At 49.6% G+C, this 24226-nt stretch overlaps 1 protein-coding gene across 1 annotated transcript; it reads right to left on the reverse strand.

Annotated features, from left to right (window-relative positions):
* Positions 1 to 4350: 4350 nt before the first annotated feature.
* On the reverse strand, positions 4351 to 19435 carry SPRY4 (sprouty RTK signaling antagonist 4). Its single transcript, XM_014947722.1, has 2 exons — positions 19301 to 19435; positions 4351 to 8753 (listed from the first exon to the last, which is right to left on the reverse strand). The coding sequence occupies exon 2, from the start codon at positions 8705 to 8707 to the stop codon at positions 7808 to 7810; it is 900 nt and encodes a 299-aa protein (XP_014803208.1). The 5' UTR covers positions 8708 to 8753; positions 19301 to 19435; the 3' UTR covers positions 4351 to 7807.
* Between the last annotated feature and the right edge of the window lie 4791 nt (positions 19436 to 24226).

Below are 24226 nucleotides of genomic sequence, written 5' to 3' on the forward strand. Positions count from 1 at the left end.
GGTCTCCCCTCGGTTTTAGGTATATGGAAAACTAAATTATTTCATACTGACTGCTGAGAAATTGGGCCTTTGTGCTTGGGAGGATAAACCCTGTTGGGTTTGAGGACCCCAGCTGAGCAGGGGATCCGGGGGCTGTCCCCAGGGATGCTGCCCTCCTCCCTGCATGGGCTGGTGGGACAATGGTCTGGCAGAAGCAAATAGAAACCTTAGAGACTGGAAATCCTGGTGGTTTGGTTCAGAAACTCCGTGCTACCTCCTTTGCTGTTTTCCGGGGATCACTGGGTGGGAGGAACTGAGTCCTGAGCCATCCTTCAGCTGCTGGGTGACTGCTGAGCCCGTGTGAAATAGATACAGCTCTCTTGACACCAGGGAAACCCTGGTGGGTTTTTAAAAATCTGTTTAAAAATATATCCATAATGAAGAATATCTCCTCTGGTTATGCCTTTGCTGTTTCTCTGCTTGCTGGTTATTTTTTGTGATAACAACCCCCGAGGAAGCAGCAGAAGCCTCAGTGTGTCCAGCTTGGGTGCCCAGGGCTGCTTTCCCCAGGGCTACGATGGGTTCTGGTGGCCCAGGCAGCTTCTGTCATCCCCCTTCACCCCTCTTCTGCCTCCAAACCCAGCACCCAGGGTCCCACTCGGGTCCCCGGGGTCTTTTGAGGGGTGCGGGTGGCTCCATGCCCCTCACACCAAACTAGTCTGGGGTGCAAGAGGGGGGGTGAGACCCACATTTCCCTGCTGGAAGGCTTTGCCTTGACCTTTATGGCCATCTCGTAACTTCCCTGAAAAGGAAGCCCTGGCTTTGTGGGGGAGAGCAGGTGCCCTTGGAAGGGTCGTGGTTGTTCTCAGCTCTTTGAGGAGATCCCTTCAAGTTTTACGGCGCTGGGGGTGGGTGGGAGCGGGCAGCCCGGTGACTCACCGTCTCACACAGGAGGTTATCCTCATTAGGAAGTCAAACAAAATGCAAAGGCAATTTATCTTTATCCCGGCCATTTGTCTGCCCCTCACAAAAGGCCAAACTTCATCTGTGGGTGCCCTGTGCTGGTCTGTGGATCCCTGTGAGGAGCCAGGGCACAGGGCTCTCCCTCCTGCCAAAGCTGCCGTCGTGCCCCTTCACACATCACCGGTGTCTAATCTCAGTGATAGAAACGATTAATTACTGGGAAAAAAGGGCTGTGGGAGCTGGTACCCATGTGAGAGCAGCACAGCTCCTGTCCCACAGCCGGGCTCCTGCCGGCCATGTTTGCCCCAGCATCACACCTGGAAATTCAAGAAATGAGTGAGAAGCTCCTGTGCCAGCAGCATGATCAGGGATGGGGATCTGCTGCCTATTAATATTTTTTTTTTTTTTTTAAAGGACAGACTAGACCTTGAATCCCTTACCTAATTTTTATCTAATGTCCCTGTAAACAGAGCAGAGATGCTCACTGAGGGCAATGGCACCGAGTAACCCCCCTCTGGCTCCATGTGTGTATCTGGAGACCTGCAGGCATCTGTGCACGTGGTGGGAAGAACTTGGTATAATTGCAAAGAATTAAAAAAATATATAAAAATCCCTTATTGGAGAAGCTTGGGTGGGTTGGCCCCCGGTGAGCTGCACGTCGGGGCTGGGGTCTGTCCTGCTCCGGGGGCTGAGGGTGAGTGGTGCTGGGCACGTGGCCTGGGGGGGCTGGATCCTGTGGGTCCCCCATGGCAGGGTGCTGAGCGAGCCCCACGCCGCCTGAGCCCCGGTTTTCCAGCCGATGCCCACTGCAATTCCTGCTTTTTCCTGGATCCTGCCATGGCTATTGTTCCCCTTGCTCTTGCAGAGGCATCTCACCATAGAAAAATGCATCCTGCTCCCCGGCCAAAAAAAAAAAAAGCCATCTCTGAGCTGCCAGGGACTGAAAAGCCCCATCTTCAGGGCTTTATTTAGTCTTTGGTGCGAAGCCACATAATCCCAATGTTTGCCTTCGAGGATGGATGCGACTTTTGCCCAATGTTGCTCGTTTGCTCTCCCCGTCCCCTCTTCCTGCTGCTGGCAATGCTGACACATCTCACACCCCACCATGGCTGGGAGGCTTTTTTTTTTTTTTTTAAACCTTTGGAAAAATCTCAACAGGTTTATTAAGTATATATTTTAGCAAAAGAGTCGTAAAGAAAATTTTGAAATTAGCTTCTTATCTCATTTCTATAGGTTTCAGTCCATTTGCTTAGAATTAACGCGTTGCTTAATGGGTATTTTGGATGCTTTGATTCACTAGAAATTCCTTTTCTGGTCTGACCTGCGAGAGCTGTGGTTGCTTTGGAGCCAGGAGGGAGCTGGGAAGCCTGTTATTCTTCTAGTTCTGTATCTGTCTTGGCCACCTTATAACCTGTGCTCGTGGCTTTGGAATTGCTTTCCTTCAATGGTCAATTATTAAAATGGTGTGGAAAAAAAAGATTTTAAAATAGGTGATGATTCTGATTGAAAAAATACTACTTTAACATCTCCTAGTCATATCAGCAAGAGTGCTCTGGTTCGCTTCCAGCAGAGAGACGTGAACGATGAGTTGATATTTTTAATGCTGTATGTGCAAGACATCAGTCAGTGTTGCCAAACTCAGATTTAAATTTATACATCCTGGCTCAGTCTGTTTGTTAAAAAAAAAAAAAGAAAAAAAAAAAAAAATCCCCACCACCAGCACAACAAATTCAGCATCTCTTCCTTGTTGCATATTTTTGGGCGTCAGCTGCCATGACGTGTGCCGTGGAGTTATTGTCTCCTGAGCTGATCCAGTGACTATCTCAACGCTGCTGTTTCGATACCGTTATTTGAGGCCAGGTGAAGCACTGGGGTTACCTTTGCGGGTGACACCAAACACGGCATGTCTTCTCATGAGTCATAGCTCCGGAGCGCGTGCAAATAAATAACAGGAACGGTGAAAAATAACCTGGATAATTTATTTTTAGCAGCCTAACGTGATGCTGGTGAGGCGGGAGGCAGCAGCCCGGGGTGGGGGGAGGCAGGGCACTGTGTGCCAGTCAGTGTGGGAAGAGATTTGAATTATTTGGGGAAATCTGTCCCCTGTGAGCAGAGATACCCCTAATTGTGGGTGCCCGGGGGTGGCAGGAGTGGGTGGGCGATGGAAGGGATGGAGACCACCACAGAGCATTGGGTGGGCTGAGAGCTCCCCTCCTGTCCTGGAGACTCATAAATTAGGAAATTACAGCTGCCTGAGGCCGTGGACTTCTGGTTTTATGAACGTTTGGGTGAGAGCATGAGGTGGCAGAGGGAAGGTAGAGCCCTCCTGGCCTTTTCCTCTCCGTCCAGCCCTGTCGTTGGTGTGAGCAGACCCCCTCCCCAAGTGCCTGGTGTACAAACAGCTCGGGCTCTGTCCTGTCCTGGAGACTCATAAATTAGGAAATTACAGCTGCCTGAGGCCGTGGACTTCTGGTTTTATGAACGTTTGGGTGAGAGCATGAGGTGGCAGAGGGAAGGTAGAGCCCTCCTGGCCTTTTCCTCTCCGTCCAGCCCTGTCGTTGGTGTGAGCAGACCCCCTCCCCAAGTGCCTGGTGTACAAACAGCTCGGGCTCTGCTAGAAATGAGAAGCACGACAGCAGGGAGCAGGTCTGAAATGTCGAGGGAGGCTCTGTGGGGTGTGCCCTTCAGCAAAATCCCTCTGTGCTGAGGGTACCACGGGCTTTGGGGGTTCTTTTAATCTCCAGCCTCGGTTTTGTAGTACAAGTTGAGCTCCAGCCCCGTGGAAGCAGCAGCCTGATGTCAGTGCAGGTCTCGCTGGTGTGGTTTAGAGGCGGAGGGAAGGAGAGAGCTGCTCCTACAAGTGGAGACAGCGGGATGTTCTCCCCGAGGCTGCAGGTGACTTGGGGGATATTTAAACGATGTGGGTCCTGACAAGCCAGGCCATGGGGCAGAACACCCCCAGCATCACCCCGAGGTCCTCAGATGGAGTAAAATGGGGCTGGAGAGCATCCTGGCGAGGGGCTGGGTGCCTTTGGGGTGCCTGGGGGCAGTGGGGCTCCCCTCGCTGCGGAGTGGGGGACTCGGGGATGCCCCTTCCCCTGGGAAGCTCTGTCCTGGCCATGGCTTTCCCACGTGGAGTCAGTGGATCTCAATGATCACTGGGGCATATCGGGGGCTGTGGTCCCCCTTTGGGTGGGGGGTGTCTGCACACCCCCACACCGGTGTCCCCAAGGCCAGTTCACTGTCTGAATTACAAGTTCTCTCACCCGGGTCTCTGCTCCCTCTGTCGCTCCTGCTGTGTGTAGTATCAAATAACTGATTTTGGGCTACTCTCTGCTTGTATTTTTAGAATAATTGCTATAAACATTCTTTGGGATTTTTTTTTTTAAAAACCACAACAGCCATTTATATATTTAACAATATATATTTATATATATATAATTTCTAGATCAGTACATTCATCAGTACTTGTTTTTCTTCACAAACAGAAGAACTCTTACAATAGTAGACTTTCTAAAATAAATACTATTAAAATAGAGCTTCAAAATAAATATTCTATACAAAGAAAACCTTCTGTGGTAACTTTTCAGGGTGTGTATGTGGTGGGGTGCCAACAGGAGAAGGGGGAAACCTTTATCAGGGTGGGAGGGGAGGAAGAACACCCCGTGCTGTGAAGGGCGAGGGGGAGCCGGTGCCCGGGGAGCAACAGTGTGGATTTAGGAGGTGGTCCTTGTGCCCGGTGGGCACTGGGACACGGGGTGCTGTGATGGTTAATTTGGCTGTTGGAGCCACTCTGGTGATGCTTCTCCAGCCAGGAACATGGTGTGGCACTGCCAACGTGTTGTGAAGTCACCCCTTCTTGCTCTCTGGGCTTCTGTGTGTGGGCAGAGGACAGTACCCGGCAACGAACCGTCCAAGCAATTAGCAGTTGAGGGTGGTGAAGCCTAATTGCCCCGCCGTCCTCCTCCTCCAGAGCTGCTCTGTGGTGGCACAGCGCTGGTCCCGGGGGACCTGCCCTCATGTCCCCCCTCGCCTTCGTGGTTGACACGGTAGGAGAGAACACCTCCCTGTGCTAATTAGCAGCCGTTCATCAGTTTGCAAGGGGGGACATGACCTGCAGGCGGGTGGCCCAGAGCTGCCACCTCCCTGCCCTCGCCGGGGCTGGGGTTACACGGCACCGTGCCCATGGCACGTCTGAGGGGCGGCAGGAGACCCAAGTACCGTAAAAAGGGATGGGGAACGGGGGTGCTGGGATGGGGAAAAAGGGAGATAAAGACATTATTGACCGGAGACGTACCCTCCCCCAGCCCCGTGGCACAGTGTGGCCAGCAGAGCCCCCGCTTTGGCCACCCTGAGCCTTTCTGAGCCCCCTGCAAAGAGCTCGGGGACTTTCCTGCCGTGCCTTGGGCCGGGAGGGGATGGAGCAGGGTCTGGAGGCTGAGGAGGAGAGGGAGGGTCGCTCTGCTACATTTGCCACTGCTCTAACACATCCACTAACGCTTCACAGCCTTCCAGCGTGGGATCGGCTTACACCATAGCAGGGTTTATATATTAAAAGAAACCGACAGAGAAATAGTTTACAACTATGTACAAGGAAAGGAAATCCATAGGGGGTTGCTGGGTGTATATACATGAGTGTAGATTGGCACAGTGGCGACCACTCCAGCGTTGCATTTGCTTGCAAGGACCATGCACCTAAACCATGGGCTTCGCTTGTTGCAGTTTTTCAGCACAAATCCCCCAGGAACAGCCAAGGACAGAGGGTCAAAAAAGCAAAACAACTATAGGTGGAGGCTGTTCGGATCTTTATGGTCCCAACAGAGGAGGGCAGCAGGTAAATGCCTCTCCTGCTGCATTTTTCTAGCCTGTTTGCATCTTAGGAAAGTGATTTCTCTTATTAAATACAATACCTTATACATTCAACCAACAGCTCAGCTAGTTTGGGGTTGGTTTTCCTTTTACCCTTTCCCCTCTCATTTGTGCAAGGTAATATTTACAGCTCTGGATCCCCACCTGCCTCCTTCTTTCTGGTGTCCCCATACGATCGACACGAGGATAAACTATAGGAATTGGTATCTGGTGACAGACACAGCAACACTTTTCCTATGGTTTATCAGACACAAGCTAGCAAGTGTTATAAACTTTTTGTTTTGTTTTTTTTTTTTTTTAAATTCCTCATTCAATAAATATCTACAATTAAGCTTAACTAAACCCCAAGTCATCCAGGTTAAATGAACTCTTTAAAACAAAAGACACCAGAGCTGCCATCAGGACGCTCCTGCCAACCCCTCCGCAGCAGCTGTATTGCAACCGAGCAAATGGGATTCCTGGAAATGCTACATGAGCTCTGCCTATTGCTTATCTAATTAGAGATGACATTTCACTGTCACTGCTGTGCATTTACTGAGGAAATTTCCTCTAATTAAACAAAAAAAAAATAAAAATAGAGAGACTAGATCAGTTTTCTGCATGCAACAAGTACCTACCTGCTTATTACAGTGTTGCATGTTTGGACAAAGATTTTTCTTTAGCACCTTGTAGTTGTCAAGAGAAAGGGGTTGCTGCATCCGAAGGGAACGCAGCACCGGCCCGAGGATGAGTGCACGGACGAAGCCAATGGTACTCACTCACTGAAAACCATGGGCAAACTTCTTAAATACGCTCTCTTCCCTCCCCTGGCTTTCCCTAGCATTTGTTAATACTAAAATAAACATTAAAAGCATTTTCTCTACATTTAAAAAGACACACTTTTGTACAGAGGAGGCTAAAGTCAAACAGCAGCAATAGAGATGGGGGAATGGGCTGTACTTCAAGTGAATGCCATTCTTCCCCAAGACAAAAAAAAAATCTTAATATTTAATGAGCAAAGAAGAGCTTGTTCCAGGAGAGGAGGTACTGGGTTGATATCCCTATAAAAATACACCTATGTGTGTCCTACGCTTAGGTTTTTGTGACTTCTTAACAGAGCTTGAGAGGTTTAGAGAAGCAAACACTGAACGTCTTCTCTTGGTGGAACTTAAGATCCCCTTTGCTCCAGCACCGGGGGAGCAAGCGGGAGCGCTGGGGGAACGGGATTCGACCAACATCCTTCTGGAGCGGGTCTGCGCCGTTGATGTAAAATTAATATTCCATTGAGAGAAACCTGATGCTACAGATCAGCTGGCGGGCAGAACGGCAGGGTGTTGACACAACCAACTGAACACATCCTGCCCCTGGTCCTCCCGCGGAGGGAGCAGCCCTGCCACCACCTTGCTTTGAAAAAAGAGGGTCCAAATCAACGGTGGCCAGGAGGGTTCGAAGAAAGCCACGTGTCTACATGTTGAGAGACCCTTGAGCGAGCGAACTGCCTCTTTACTTCTGGCTCAAAATCTTTGAGGGACACAGAAAGCTTTTGAGAAACGGGTACTTTGTGTGCAACTGGCCCTTCTGCCGGGGTGTGGGTGGGAAGGAGGGAGAGAACCCCTCACCCTCGGCAGGTGCTGGGAGCAGAGCAGAAGGGAAGGGCTATGGCTTGCGTGGCCGAGCCAGCAGTCCGTGGTGGCTGTGGTGGGCAGGCGTGGGGAGCAGCCGTCCGTCCCTCCGACCCGGGAGTTTTTAAGCAGCTGTACTTCGTGATACACACATAGGTTTTTCAGCCTTCACTCTACATTATTAAGATTCCTCCTTTGGCCCCGACTATTTAAATTCTGACCAGTTCCAAAACCCTGAATAACCCAAAGTGCTTCAGTTTGTGGAAACAGTTGCTTCTGCTTTCTCCGAAGGCAAAAGGCTAACGTCATCCTCAGAACACAGGTTATTAAAAAGAGCCAACGCCACCCCCAACTCTTCCGTGGGGCGTCCTCCCACTCCCCGTCCTCCCAAGCTATCAAAAGGGCTTTTCTGGCCTGTTCCCTTTGCTCTCCGGCAGCGCTTTGCAAATGACACTGTTTGTGTTTTTGCATCTGCATCCGGGCCGGCTGACTTGGTCGTAGCATCTCTGGGAGAGCTTGACGCAGCCGGTGGCTGGCAGGTAGCAGAGCAGGCAGGGGAGCACCAGGGACAGGGCGCTCATGAAGGACCAGCGGGCGCAGCAGTTGGAGTGGGAGCAGGAGCAGGGGTGGTCGGCGCACGTGCCCTCGTCGTCCTCGTTGGTGCAGTGGTAGAAGACGCCCTTGACCAGACACATGCAGGTGGAGTAGTTGACCAGGTTCTGCGCCGAGCAGAGGCACTCTTGGTTGCACACCCAGCAGGACGGCAGAGTCCGGGGCAGCGCGCACTCCTTGCACTTGCATTTCCCACAGGCTTCGCACAGCAGAAAGTGCTTGTCCAGTTCCTGAGACAAGGGGCCCTTCAGGTCCAGGGGTTTGCAGTTAATCACCTTGGGCTGGATGCGGACGGCTCTGGGGGAGGACTGCTCCGCCACGGGCGCCGGGGCCATGTGGTCCAGGAGCCTTTGGTCTGAGGATGTGCTGCTGCTGCTGCTGATGGAGCTGGGGCGCCCGCTGAAGGAAATCCAGGGGTGGGTGACATCCTGCTCGCACCGCTGCAGGTGCTGGTTGGTCAAGACCAGTTCGTGGGGGGCTCGGGGACGCTTCTGGGCTGCCAGCTGGGAAGCGGTGGGGTTGTCGGTGTAGTCGTTCTCGATGTGGGTTGTCTTCATCTGGTCGATGGGCAGGATGGTGAGCGGGTGCTGCAGCCGCCCATAGGGGATCCGACTGTCCAGCAAGGGCTGGACCATCACAGAGTTGGGGACAACGGTGATGTTGTGGGGAATCCGGGGCTCCATGGATACAGCAGTCCGACGACTGGTGAAAAATCTGGTCTTAAGTATCCTGGGGGAAGGAAAGGAGAAGGAACAGGGGCAGGGGGAGAGAAAGAGCGCACCGTTATTGATACCCTGCAACCCCAGCCCAAACAGGGCTCTCTACTCAGGCTGGTTATTGCACAGAAGGTCTTACAAGGCAAAATTGTGCGTGAGGGAGTCAGAGCTCTTGCCCTGCTATAAGTGCATCACTCTGCCTTTGCTACTGTGCTCCTCTCCCTAACCTTGGCCGTACACAGCTCCCCAGGTCCTGGGAGGGCTACCACTACTGCGGGCTCCTGAAGTGCCCAACCATCATTTTGACTGAGGGAAAGCACATTGTAGGGTTACTGGTGTATATTCGCGTGTATTTTCGTCAGCAAACTGCCTGAAACGACTTATCTAAGGTTCGGGGGTCTTCCCCAGTTGACTCTAATCCCTAAAAACCCTGATATCAAATTGTGGCTGGCGGGAGCGTTGGCCTGGCACAAGGATGCTGTGGGGCTGAGAGCTTGTCCCTGCTGACCCCGAGCCTGCCCATGGGAAGGTGGCTCGGCTTCGGGGGGGAAGGATCCCCCTGGGGGTTTTCCCCAGTTGGCTCTGATCCCTAAAACCCTGATGTCAAATTGTGGCTGGTGGGAGCGTTGGCCTGGCACAAGGATGCTGTGGGGCTGAGAGCTTGTCCCTGCTGACCCCGAGCCTGCCCATGGGAAGGTGGCTCGGCTTCGGGGGGGAAGGATCCCCCCGTCTCCAGCAGGAGCTGCTGGTTTCAGAGGCTACAGGAGCTGGAAGTTCTTGCCCAGCAGCTTGTCTGGTCACAAACCAGGGTGGGAGAGGACGCGGAGGGGACACACATGGCTCAGGCTTGACATGTCACCTCGCACAGGTAATTAGGCACTCTTCATCAAAACACTAAGTGGGCTAATATTTAGCTGAAGGGCTGTTCACTGGCCGTACCAGCGAAGCCATCCCCCGCCGCAGTTTCTAATTTCATTGAAAGAGTGCAATTTATCCTGGAGGGGATCCAAAGATTCAGCAGCGGCGTAGGACAAGAAACCACAGGAAGTAACTAAACTTAAATCAAAGAACGGAAACGACTCGGTTCAAATTTAGAAAGTGCACATTGTTTTCTAGTAGATGTGCCATTTCCTCACGGGGTGACCTTTATTCATCAATAATATAATGTTGGAGATCAGTTTAAAGAAGCGGGGAGTAAAGCTCCAGGGCAAGTTGCAGGAGGGGAAAAGCTTCTGGTACCAAGAAAAAGGAAACAGCCAACAGCTTAAGGCATTGCCAGTTGTTTGTCTTCAGACAAACAAATTAACCTTTTCCAACAGCACGAAAGATTTTAATATTACAGTAGTTTGAAAAAAAAAACAGTCAGGAAAAAGCTGCATCCAGCTACAACCAAGTCACACATGAGAAATGTGTGTGTGAGCAAATGTCCACCTCTCCTGCAAGAGCATAGCCCCCCCCTCTACATTTAATACAACGCTACAAAAATTGGAGCATGAACTGTTTATACATTTTTGGAAGGAGAGAGGGAAGTGCATTTTACCCACTGAAAAATGTTACTAGAGTCCACTATTACATTTGTAAATCGCTGATTTGATGGATGACCTGGCGTTTAGGGGGCTGAAGCTCTGGCAGTTCCCTGAGATGGAGAGGAGAGCGGGCAGACGTGGGGCAGGGAGGGCAGAGGGTGGGCAGCACGGCACAGACCCCCCCTGTGCCCTGGCACTGCGTCCTGCCCAGCCCTGTCCAGAGCACAGGACAAGCAGGAAGAGGTGCTTTATGGAGCAGTAATGATCCTAACACAGTCCCTTCTGCTGTAGCTCTTCACTAGTTAAAATTCTCTGCTGCGTCTTCGCCATTCATGAAAATTTTTTTTTTCATTATTCATAGCTCATTGACATCCTGGCTTGAGAAACAGGAGAGTTTTTTATTCCTATTTGCTGCATGTAAAAAATAAAAAGCAGCAATGATTCTGACAACTGTGGGGCACGCAGAGGGAAAAAAAAAAATTCGATTCTCTTTTGCACATCAGAATCCAGTGTCATGACATAAAAAGTACTTGCTGCAAGGCAGGGGTTAGCAAAATAGTCAGTTCTGTGTCGGCTGGGCACTGTGTCTGCAGGGAGACTTTGACTTCACGGGGTTTTTTTTGTTTTTTTTTTTAAGGAGAGAGATGCAGCTGTTTTGGCTGGCAGGAGCAAGTGCCGCGGCGCTGGTCTCACTGGGAGGCAGCTGGAGGAAATGGTGGCACGATGGGCGATGCTCCCAGCCTGTCTGTCTCTCCTGTCTCTCGCCGCCAGCGCTGCCCTCGCTGCCTCTCCAGAATTTTTAAATAACCTGCAGGACAGGGCTCTGTGCTCTGGCCTGACCCCGCTCCCGCTCGTCACCGAGTCTCTGGAGTTTGGTCCATTCAGAGAAGGTTTAGGCTGGAACCCGTGGACCATTTCCCAGCCCGAGGTGTGCTGTGTGTGGAGCAGAGCTGTTTAGCCCACGGGCAGCACCCGATGCAGCCAGGCTGGTCTGATGCTGATTGTCCCCGAGATGGCAGATCTGAGCCCAGGTGGCACGTTGAGGGTGTTCAGCATCATTGGTGGCACCCCATGGGGAACTCCTACCCTGGAGAACAGCAAGTGTCCCCCACCAGGGACAGGAGCTGCACACAGGGGCTGGCATTTTGGCATTCTCTTAACTCCATAATTGCCCAGACTGCGATGGTCCTGAGCTGGTGACGGCATCACCCAGCAGTTACATCATTGGGTTAATTTGGAGCAGGATTATAGCCACAGGCACCCGTAAAACACCCAAACCCCCCTGGGGTACACAGACATGGCCATATGCGAGCAGACATCGAAGGATGGCTTAACTGAGATAATGCTAATCAGGATTTCAGAGTTAATTATCACAGAAAGGAGATGGACTGGACTAAACGCCACACTTTGGGATAGTTAACATTGAAAATTATTCATCTATTTTCATTAAAATCCTGTATCAGATTGTCTAACAGGCAAACTACCACCGAGCAAGGGGAATGGAAGCCCTGGCTTGGCAAACTCAAAGACCCTGCAGATATTTGGGCACAAGATGTACTTGGATAGAGCCTCTGGAGTGAAGACAGTCAAATAAGACCCAGCTCTCCTAATTCCCAGATCCCTGCTCTGAACACAATGTGTCTCTTGCTGAAGATCATCTTGAAAACACCACAGATACACACCCCACCAGTTTCTGGTGCTAGGACACATGGTCCTTCAACTTCTGCCCTATCTTCTCACTCCTGAGCGGAGGGTTTCCTCAGTTAACTCCTCTCACCTTTTGAGCTACGCTTAAGGACATAAATTTCTGATATTTATGGAATTTCCCAAGGACCGTGACTACATTGCTACTGATGGTCCTGTCTCTAGAAGTTTCGGCAGAGCAGTAAGATTGCTGGTGACAGATCCAGGTCAAACATCTCACGTGCTGAACTAGAGAGTGACCTGGGTGGCGTTACTTCTGCAAGGAGGTTCTCCTCCACTGGGATCTGCTCAGGTGACAACAATGACAATATTTTTTGGTGTGGTTGCTTCAGTTTTTTGCGCCTCTCTGCTTCCACTGGCATGTGCTTTGAGCACATCTTTCCCTGAGCTCTTTCTGATTTCAGCTTTTTGTCTGCATCCCGTGAAAGGAAAGACTTAAGGAAAAGGTATTTTGTCTCTCATGGCAGAGAAGAGGAATCCAGGGGATTTCTCAGATTAAGGACTTGTGCTGGACCAGAAGCAAGTCAAGAAGCCAGACTGCTCCCGTGAAGCCTTGCAAGCTGAGGTGTGGCTGCCTGAGTTTGCGGATGGATCCTGGTGATTTCCCTGGAAGACCCCCAGAGGTATCAGAGCTTCACCGTTCCCCAGAGGGACACGTGTAGCTGCAACAAGTCTGAAACTGCTCCAGGATGATGGGAACAACACAAGCAAGTCACCCTTTGAAAGGCAGTTGGTTTTCAGGCAGATATAAGGATACCAGATACTCCTGCACACAATCAGGAGGTGAGATGTCCACTCAGCAGCAGGAAAGCTCATTCCCACTGCAGAAGCAGGACACTTTAACCTTTTTCACCTCCCCTTCCACCATATGAGCAGGGTTCCTGTCAGCAAGGGCAACAGTGCCTTAGAAACTGCAGCCTCTGCTCCAGCCACATCTTCCCTCAAAATAAGTGCTTGGGGTGACCTGGCAGAACTTAAGACCTTGAAAAAGGACAAGAGCTGAAGGGGTGCAACCTCAGGACTCTTGCATTGGCTCCGGGGACTGTGCAGGGGAGCAAGGTGGGGTTCAGAGCCATCAGCTCTGTCTTGTAGTTGCTGGCGTGGGCTCAGATGTTGAAGTGGCTGAATTCAGCGTATGGCACGTGGGACTGGCCACTGTGTGCCTGAAGCAGCCCTGGGTAGAAGTGGTGACAAACACGAGCTGGTTGGGTCAGTTGGGAAGGAAAGCAAGAAAGAACAGGCTGAGATGTCCATCTTTCCTTTCCCCCGCCTTTAACTAGAGGGCCAGAAGCTGCCTGTGGCAGCCACCCTGGCTAACAGGGAAGGAGCTGGTTGCCAGTCATGAGCTGTAAATGTCAACCCCCCTAAGAAGGAACATTTCTGCTCAAAGGGCTCATCTGCTGCGGTGAGAAAGGACTGAAGTTTGCAATGCCAGTGTTGTGAACAGACCTTCTCTTGCTGGCATTGGCAGTTGGGTACTGCTTGCAGACACTGAATTAATTGCTCAGATTGAACAGATTTGATATAACAAGATGTGTCATTTGAAGAAAACTATAGCTTAAAAAAAAAAAAAGAAAAGAAAAATGAAAGAAGAGATAATAATAAAGTACAACAGGAGATATAAGGCACTTAAGTACTATAGCTTTGCAAAAGCTACAAAGCTTTATGTGGTGCCTTTGTTGTCCACTGCACTAACCTGGCCTGACTGCATTTTAATTGAAGAAAAAAAGCCATACAGAGTACTTGTAAATAAAATCAGTTAATCTTTGATCACCAGTAATTACAGACATATTATAGCATTAACGTAGGCACAAATTCACTGGTTGCAATTGTACAGGCAATTTTCTGAAAGTAGACAACAGGAAGAAAAATTCATGAGTGTGTTCTTACATCGGGATTTATTCATTCTTTAGAGGGAGGTGAAACAATGAAGTTCTTTTCAAAGCAGAAATGTCAACAAACTCCCATGTAGAGAAAATTTCTCTTCCCCCATGCCATCCAGGGACTGTATGGTTGCTCACCACATACAATTTTCAAGTCAAAATATACTTCCTTCCAAGTGAGTAAAATTGGACTCAAAAGTCAAGTTCACAAACGTGCTGCAGTGCTTGTTTCAGCTCTTCATCAAGATATTGCCAATTTAAAATTACTATTGTACTAGGTAATTACAAGTCCTAAAGCTGTAGGAAACCAACTGTTATTTTAAAGTGTTTTGGTATTATTTCAGAGTCGAAAGTTTTGTAAGATTCTTTAGTCATATGAAATTAAAACACAAGTGATCTTATGTTTTAATAGGATTTTGAACTTGACTGTGATTTTATAGAACGCCACATCCTTGTAGGCAATTCTGTGAGAAAGTCATATAAACCCCTGGGAAAGCTCATTCTCATTAATGTTTGCAGAACAATTTCTGAAGCAATAAGGTTCCAGTATCTTTATTTTCAAAGTGGAGTTGGATAGCTTGTCTTCCAGTTACTAAAAAACAAAATGGATCTTGACTCAAATGTCTAATGAGTGCAGATATATATAATATTTATAACTGTCTCGGCTACATAATAGTAAATAATTTTAATAAGTATTTTCTCACATGTTTAATGAGAGTAACAAGAATAACAAGAATAAGGGACTTAGAGTCCAGAATTGGGTCCTCTGTGGAAGGAATCCTGCAAATCCTGGTCCTGGGAAGTGCTGGTGTGACTCTGACACATCCCTGGTGCCCAAAGCCCTGGGGAAGTCAATAGGAAAACGTGTTCCCACCACCCACCTCCTCTCCTCCCTGCACCAGGTACCACAGCTTTGCCCAACCCATCGCTGAAAGATGCACAAGTTGTCAACATGCAGATGCTGATGTGCAAACGTCTGAACACCATCTTGAATGTCTTAGGACTGAAAAGCCCCAAATGTAGTGCCTGGAGTGTGTTTGCTTATAGAGAGACCACCAGTGTGAGCAGAGAAGCTCTTTCTATCCTTTTGAAGCTGCAAGTACCAGATCAGGGGTCACTTTACCCCCTTCTGATGAATTATGCCTTAATTACACCTCAGGAGTAGCCTGTGCCTTCTGTTGTGTCCAAACAGCACCAGTGTCAGGGAAGAGCTGTTTGCCTCGACAAACCAAGCCTTCTTCTGGGATGGCTGGCACCGGATTGTCCCCTGCACGTCCTGTAACGTTGCAGGTGTCCCCTCTCTTGAGCCTGGACCTGCAGCCTGTAACACTGGGGAGCTGTTGAACACGCAGCCGGTGCGGTGCTGCCCGTCGCTGTGGTGGTGGTGGCCACCTCTGAGGCATCTATACTGGTTATAATGGTACTAGGTGGGATGGAGAATAATGGTATGGAAGGAGCCGCTTTCTGCCTTCTCACCATAAGCTACAGAAGCTTTTCTAGTAGAGTAAAACAAACTTGAGTTTTCAATAATGTTTCCAAGGATTTTCCAAATCCTGAAGCATCACACGCTTCACTGTGAAGAGGGGACAGAAAAAGGACCAGAGAGAGATGCCACGCACTGGGGCTGAGTTAAGGCCTGAACTTCTCCCCTGGAGTCCTGCTGTGGGTCAGTGATGGTGAGGGGATGGACCAGAGACCTCTGAACCTCCTCACCTAACAGCTGGATCACACCTCCTCTGGGTTACTGTGCTACTAGACCTGTTATTATCCATGCAAAAGCTGAATTACAGTCTCTGAAAGAGATGTGACAATCACCTCATTAAGATTAACATATTTGTAGTAATAGTTGCAGTAAACGCGCTGCAGAAATTTGCCTATTTTCTTTGCTATACGGGAAACAGGAATTTCTGAGACAACAGGATGACAGGAAGACAATTAAAGAATGACAGAATCTTTGCAGATAAATCTGAATACAAAGAAATTATCATAATTGAAAACAATATACTTTGAAGTAGTATAATGCCAAGGGATATATTCCAAGGACCATGCAAGTCAACACCATCCTGAATCAACGGTAAGAAGTGCAAAATTCCTCTGATTTATGCTTTTAGAACGATCATGACTATTCCCTCTCCTGTGGTGGTCTAGAGAACCTTATCTAGAAAGCGTTGATGGCGGCTGCGTCCCCTGCTTTGGGGAGGTGCACAAGCCCTGCCTTGCTGGTTCCAGCACGGCGCTGGTGGCCAGGACTCACCACCAATTTACGGTGGTTTGGAGAAGAGGGAAATACCCAGGACATGCGTTGAAAATGGAGCCAGGGTGTCTGGTGTAAGACCCGTCCTTGCTCTCAAAAAATACTTGCAAGTGGAAGATCTATAGGGCAGCATAGAGTACGTGCACCGTGTGGGGTGGATGGTGTGGAGGAGCTGGGAGCAGGCAGGGTGCTGGGCCAGGGATCGCTTCCACCAGAGCGAAGAAGAGGGATCAATAAAGGACTCGCTCCCCCGAGTCCCTGCGGAGGAGGAGCTGGTGATGGGGGAACAAATTCTGCCCTTGCCTTTGTTTGGAATTAAGGACATCCTCTGGTCCGGAGCTCCCAGCAGCGAGGAGGGACGCGCTGCGACTGACGGAAGTCAAAAGGTTCAATAAAAGCTTTTAATGAGGGAAGATGACACTTGAAGTTAAAGGAGACCTTTCAGTAAGCATATGTTTTTAATGTGCGATTAAGAATAATATATAATGTTGGAGTTCATTAAGACTGAGTTAGGCTGTCTGAATTTTGAGTCAAGCTGTAAAGGCTTTTAAAAAAAAAAAAAAAAGAGCTGCTATTTTCCATAGTGTGTATTAATATTAACAAAATATTGATGTGAATTCTTCTTATTCCCTACCTTAGCAGCCTTATCTGTCTAAGGACAGCTAGAATTTTCTCTACAAGCAACAAGGAAAAAAAATTAGAAAGCCTATTAGGGAAACCTGCCATTTTTAAAACGAGACACTAAATCCTTGCCAGAGCGTGGAAATTCGGAAGCTGGGAAATGAGACCTGGAGACTTCCAAGAAGCTGTCTCTGTCCAGCTAAAGTCTGTTCCTGTGATGGGAGTGAATAAAGCACATTTTGGCCTACTAACGTTCAGCCCTCTAGGGACTCAAATTTCTTAGTCAAGGCTTTTTATTGGATAAGAACATTTATTTTAAGGCCAGAAAACTAAGCTCAGATACGATCTATTAAGCTAATGGTACTAAATGATAACCATATTAGAAGGATTTTATATTTTCTTAAGAAATACGTCGTATAGCATTTAAAAAAGCCAAACAGGTCTTGTGCAACTGTTTGCCCATAAAGAGGCAGTTTTAAGTCCTGGGCCGAATTTGGAAATTTGCATAGCAATATGATTAATGAATTTTTTTTGTTTTTACAGTTAATATCTGGAAAACTATCAGAACTAATTGGAATATGGAATATCAGAACTAATTGCAATATTTGGAAAACTAATCAGAATTAATTATTGCTGTAGCGTTGCAAGGGTTGTACATGTAATTTCACTGAATTCTGGTAACAGGATTTTTTTGGGGAGCGAGTGGGGCGGGAGGAGAGGGGGTTGCTTTCTGAGACATTGCATTTCCCCATGTGATTTGGGAATTAGTCATGATTCCATGAAAACAGCTTTTGTTTTGCTGTTTCAGGGGAGAACAAATAATTTCTCCCCTGCACATACCTCTTGGAGAATTTCAAAAGGACTGCAGTATTCAGAAATAGTCCTTTTAATTTTATAATACCAATATAGAGTCCCTTCTAGCAACAGAAAACACAGTAGCCCATGGAAAATGGCACATTTATCAATGAGACATCCCCAGCGGGGTTCCAATAACTGAGAACAACCCCTCCTCCTGCTATCATTCATTTTTATATGGAGAAGGGGGGAAGCCAGTCATCAGGATCATTGTGATTCAGTGCACAAATTGGAGCTTTATTCTTTAACCCCAAATAAAGAGAAAGAGAGGGGAAGCCTTAATAATGGGAAAGCTGGGGTTCTCTTTACCTAATTAAACAGTAATTTCTGAGCTGATTTTTGACATACTGTATCCTTAGCATGGCAGGGAAGAAAGGCAGGAGATGAAGAAGTTTTAAAGAATCTAGAACGTGCCTTTTCTGCTCTGGATAATTCAGTGATGCTTTTCCTTTTCTCTTTCTTCCTCTCCCTTCACCCTTTAAAGAAAAACCGGAGGCTATAAAAGATTTAAATCAAGAAATCAGACCCTTGGTCACTTGAAGGAAAAGTGTGAAGCCTTTTCCCCCTGTGATTAATGCTTACATTCATTTGCACTTCCATTTCCAAGGTCTGCATTTCCAGCCCTGCTTTCCTCTAAGACCTCGGTGCCTTTTATATGCCCCTTTCTGTTTTTTCCATTCCCCTTCTGATAATGAATTTTCAGAACATGTCGTCTCTAGGCTTGTCTTTCTCCTGTGACGCCAGGACTGGTACCAGAAAATAAAATCCTGGCTTATCTTTGCTACGCAGTTGGTAGAGAAGAGCAACCAAGACAGGTTTTTCCTCCATATATAATATATTCCATATACCTTTATGAAATGATTCTAGATACACATTTTTATTACTTCTCTAGCCTTTAAAATATATAATCCACCCAGATTTAAAACCGAAGCAACCAAGTGTACAGCAAGACAGGGAACAGAACAGTGATGGAATAAAGCACTGAGGCCAAAAAAAAAAAAAAAAAAAAAGAAGAGAAAAAGAGACAGTTATATGAAATAAAACGCTAAAGAGCAAAGGTCACACAGGAAAGATCTGACACACCAGTGGCTGATCTCTGAAGTGTCCTATTATGGAGACAGCTCAGAACTACTTGACACTAACAAGACATCAGGCTTTGGAAAAGAGAGGAAATGCGTATAATCGGTTCTCCTATTCCACAGCAAGAAATATCCAATTCTCATTTGTCAGCCCAGGTAACCAGATATTTGTGCTCCTTTTTTAGGGAAGGAAGAAGGGATGAAGGAGAAGACATCCCATCCACAGAAAGAGGAGCCTTATTCTGCCAGAACAGCCCTGGAAATAAACCCGACGCAAGTCTGGTGAGACCTGCCTGCCATATACGTACACCAAATGCAGATGTTGATGAAAGAGCACAGGAGAGAGGTATAAATAAGAAGCACAAATGCAAATTCTGCAAGAAACAGGGTATTTCTTCAGAATGCAAAGTCTCCTTTAGGTTGAGAAGCACCAGGCAGCTATCCACTATATATATAATTATAGATAATTGCTGTTAGGAAAGTCATAGCCAGAAATATGCTTATGATCAGTGATCTTCAAGGGATTAGACGAATACATCTAGAAAGAGCACAAGATTTCCCCTCGGGGAGCAGGCTTTATTTTTTTCTACTTAAAAAAATATTTAACATCGGCCGGCAAACGCGGATCTCGTACTTACTTTAAGTAATTCAGCTAAGACCATCTCTCCATAGGCGAGTTAATCCTAAATCCGAGGCGGCCGAGGGGGGCTGGACCTGGGAAAATCCTGGCAGAAGCGGCTGGGGCTGCGGGCAGGGACCTGCGAGCGCGGCGCTGTCAGTGGCCGCGATGCTGCCCCCGCCGCTGCCTGGGAAAATGGCTATTTTATGAATGGGAGGGCAGCGCCGCCCTCTGCGCCTGCGCGCCCGCCCGGCGCTATGAATGGGTGGGCACCGGGGCGCCAGCGCGCCTGCGCGCCTGCCTTTTTTATGAATGGGGGCTGGAGAGGAGCGCGGTGCGAGCCGCGGAGGACGGAGACGGCTTGCGCTTTTTTTTTTTCATTCCCTTTTTTTTTTTCCTTTCCTTCTTTTTTTTTTCCTTTCCTTCTTTTTTTTTTATGAATGGAGGGCAGGCGGCAGCTGCGCGTGTTCCGCGCCCCCCGCCCGGGGCTGGAGGTAACGGCGGGGGAAGCGGGGGGCACCGCGCTCCCGGTCGTCGAGGGGGCCCCCGCCGAGCCCCCCCCGTTCCCTGCCGGTTGCCCTGGCCGTCCCGAGCCCCCCACCGCCCCGAGGATGCCCCCAGCCCCGCGGCAGAGCCGGTCGGTGTCCCCCCACACACACACACCGCCGGAGCCCCCCCCTCCCCATGGAGCTTGGGGGGGCGGGGAGGCCGCTCTGCCGGTACCGGGGGGAGCGGGGGCGTGTGAGGCCGGAGGCTTTGGCGAGCCCCGTTTTTGGGGTGCGCGGCGGTGAATTGGGGGGCTGTCGGTGATGTCCGTGAGTTCGCTTTGGGGCCCGGCTTTCCTCGTGTGCTCAGGCCCCGGGGCTGTCACCCCCTCCCCCTCGGCCCCCCAGTTTGTGCCCGTGGCTGGCGCTGGCTGCGTGGAAAGACAAGCCGTGGTGTATCCGCTTGTCATACGTGCTATAGATGGATTTATTTCATGGCTCCTGCCTCTCGAGAGGGTGGAGGCGGTGGGACGGAGCTGTGCAGGTCACACAAAGCCCCCCCTTATGAATGGAGGGCAGGCGGCAGCTGCGCGTGTTCCGCGCCCCCCGCCCGGGGCTGGAGGTAACGGCGGGGGAAGCGGGGGGCACCGCGCTCCCGACCACCGAGGGGGCCCCCGCCGAGCCCCCCCCGTTCCCTGCCGGTTGCCCTGGCCGTCCCGAGCCCCCCACCGCCCCGAGGATGCCCCCAGCCCCGCGGCAGAGCCGGTCGGTGTCCCCCCACACACACACACCGCCGGAGCCCCCCCCTCCCCATGGAGCTTGGGGGGGCGGGGAGGCCGCTCTGCCGGTACCGGGGGGAGCGGGGGCGTGTGAGGCCGGAGGCTTTGGCGAGCCCCGTTTTTGGGGTGCGCGGCGGTGAATTGGGGGGCTGTCGGTGATGTCCGTGAGTTCGCTTTGGGGCCCGGCTTTCCTCGTGTGCTCAGGCCCCGGGGCTGTCACCCCCTCCCCCTCGGCCCCCCAGTTTGTGCCCGTGGCTGGCGCTGGCTGCGTGGAAAGACAAGCCGTGGTGTATCCGCTTGTCATACGTGCTATAGATGGATTTATTTCATGGCTCCTGCCTCTCGAGTTTTCCAGGTTTAGCTCTTTGTGCAGCCCGTTGGAGCTCACCCACAGGCAACGCGGGGCAGGCCCTGGGGGCCACGCCTCCCCATTTTTTCCAGGTTTAACTCTCTGTGCAGCCCGTCGGAGCTCGCCCGCAGGCAACGCGGGGCAGGCCCTGGGGGCCACATTTTGGAATAATCTTTAGCAAATAACTGCTGTTCTGCCCTTCGATGCTGAGCTCCCCAGAAAACCCTGCCCTCGCGGTGTGTGCAGGGCTCGGAAACGTCCTGCTGAAATGTCCTACTCTGCTTCAGCTCCGTGTGTCCTGCTGTGCTTCAGCTCTGTCCCACACATGGAGAATCTCTCTCCATCCTCAGCTGGTGCAGGAGCAGCTCCAGGCTGGGTCTCTGTGCTCAGGAACCTCGGAGGCAGGTTCCTTTCCACTGAAAATGCATTAAGAATAATGATGTATTTTTAATATGTGTGACGAGGCACCTTCAGAGAACAAACCGAGCCCCTTCTCATTTCCTGCTGTATTTATGACACGTATATTCAAAAGCTTGCGCAGCGCTGAAGAGACCTCTATGTTATTTATTTATTTGGTGCTCATGTGAGCGTTGTTTGTTATTGCAGATATGCCCCACAGAAAAGGTTTCTCTCTCTGAGAGTGTCTGCTTGAAGACAGTTTAGTTACGGGTGTGTTTGTCTCCGAGGGCAGGGACCTTTCCAGGCAGGAGCCGTGTTCATGGGTCACGGGCAAATGCAATTTAACAGGGGAAGGGCGGAAGAAGGAGATTTGCTAAAGATCGGCTGCTCTGAGTGGTACAGAAAATATTGCTGGATTTCAAGCATACAAGACCGATGCTTGTTTTCAGGAATAAATAGACCCTGGTTGTTAATGTTGCTTTGTTATTGGTCATGTTCTTTACAATCTAATGCTGCCTGAAGGACAGGTAAGCACAGGAATTGTCTGGCTGTGATTCTGAAAACTGGCAAATAAATGGATAGTGGAAGACAATGCAATTTTTAAAAAGCTTATAGAGAGGAAAAAATAAATGGAAAAATCCCATCTACTGTTTTTAGTGCTGGAAACCAGCTCAAAGCTGAGGGACTCGAATGCCTGAGCAAAAAAAATAATAATAAAATTCTGCCCTGATCCCACCGTTTTTCAACACCAGCGAGTGCATAAATTCTGCACCTTGGTTTGAGTTCTGCCAAGTGTGCTGTGACGTTGCAGTAGTGTGAGAGTCGAGCATCTTGGAATGAAAGGCTTTTCTCCATGAATGCTGAGTCCTGTATTTCAGGGCCACACGTACAATGGGCAGAGGGAAGCCCTTTGTTGCCGTACAGTGAGCATCTCCCCACCAGCCCCCGGCCGCCGCCGTGGCAGCAGCAAACTGCTGTGTAATGGCAAAGAAGGCTGACACTATAATTATCCACTAGTTACAGGCAAAGCCCGGCTAGACAGTACACTCCTGATAAAAGCCCTAGCAATAAAACTGAAGAGAGGAAATAAAATTATTATTCCTGTGGGCGGGGTGAGGAGGAGATGGGGTCTGGCCATATGCCTCTGGGGAGAGAAAACCTGGAGTAAGAAAACAGTATTACTGGTATTGCTGCAGACTGTACGAGACCTTTTTGAGCAGAGAATTCTGAAATTGTTAATCTTTGAGTTAATCCTTCTCTTCTTCCTGCCTCTATCCCCAACACATATTTGACGTTCTTCCCTCTGGACAGGGCTGTTTCTTGCTAGAGCCTGTGTTTGCTGTGTTCGGGTGCGTGTGGCTGCTTTGCACTGGAATTGTGTGGGTTCCTCTGAGCTGCCATTCCCGTTTGTACCAGTGGGACCCAGTTTGGGTCAGGATTCAGAAACTGGACTGTTGGTGACTGAAGCAGAACACCAGCACGAGGGCTGTGTGTTGGTTGTCTGCTCTCTGCAACCTCCTGCTCTTTCCGCTTCTCTTTGGGAGCAGGAGGAGGTGAAGATGCACTCACTGCCCTGCTGGGGTGGGACGTGCGTGGGAGGGCTGGTGTCTCTGCCACCCTCTGCTGCTCAGATCTCCTTGTTCTTCTGTAAAAAGGACATTGTGCTGCTGCCTACAAGGGCGAGACTGTCCTTGTGGCGGGGGCTCTGTGGGGTTGATGAAGGCTGCCAGGGAGGAGCCTCACCTTATCAAGGGATGCTGGAAGCTGGGGCTTTAGGAGAAATAACACTTTCCTGAGACATACGTGTTTATCTGTGTTGGTGGTACCAGTGATGCAGAACTCTACGTTCCTTTCTTGTGCCGGAAATTAATTGCTTATTCATTTCATGTGCATTTACACCCTGAAATGGCCATAGATTTTTGAATGGGATTTCTTCACTGGGGTGAATTGTGGCGCTGCCACAACTGCATTGAATCACAGAATCATAGATTCATGCATTGCCTGTAAAGAAAAGCTGAAAAGTTGCCTGTGGTGTGTGATAGAGGCTGCATCCTTATCTTCTGTAGGGCTTTGTGTTACATTGACTGTCAGGTTCAGGTCATATTGTTTGTTTTACTGAAACAGTATGGAGCAATGAAATATTTGCCCAGCTAATACCGCCTGTTCCTGGAACCTCCACTATCTGTCTGTCTTTTTTTCCCTTTCCAATGCGGACAGAAAATACTCATCATCATCTTCTAGATAAACCCTTTGCTGCCAACTTTTATATGTCCTGTAGTTAGTGGAAGAGCTGTGATTCTATGAACAGACTACAGCAAGACGACATCCAAAATGGACATTGGGTACCCCACTCTGCTGACCACTGCTCATTCCCTAAGGTGTGCTTTAATTGTTTGTATTGATTATTGTTATCAGTTATTTGTAAAGCCCTGGGAGCCTCAGGTACTTAACAGCTGCCACCCTGCTGAAGCACTGGTGGGTGATAAAGGTACCTCTTCCAACAGCCCCTCTTGGCATTGCCCAGGTGGTGCTGAGTGGCCACCTCTGCTCCTCACCCCTGCCAGTGGGATGAGCGTGGTGAGATGTCAGATGTCCATCTGGTCATGTCCCCTAGATGTGCTGTGCCTCACCAGGCCACAGTCCCCCCAGCAAACTGCACAGCGCAGGTGGGATATCCCAGTTATACGGGTGCTTGGAAGAGGGAACGGGGCCCCTTTGGAGGACGGGGTCTGTCAGCATCTCGCACCCGGGGACAGCAGGAGGGCAGTTTTCTTCCCAGATACCTGTGGCAGGAGATGGCATTGCATGATGAAGCCCAGTGTATAAGTGAGCACTGAGCTGAGAGCCAGAGATACAGAGTGTATAAGGGGGTTTCCCACTAAAGCTATATAGCTATGTGCAGCAGACACATAACCTGCCTCTGGAAGCACACA

Source organism: Calidris pugnax, unplaced genomic scaffold (genome assembly GCF_001431845.1).
Source record: "Calidris pugnax isolate Ruff unplaced genomic scaffold, ASM143184v1 scaffold27, whole genome shotgun sequence".
Classification (NCBI taxonomy): domain Eukaryota; kingdom Metazoa; phylum Chordata; class Aves; order Charadriiformes; family Scolopacidae; genus Calidris; species Calidris pugnax.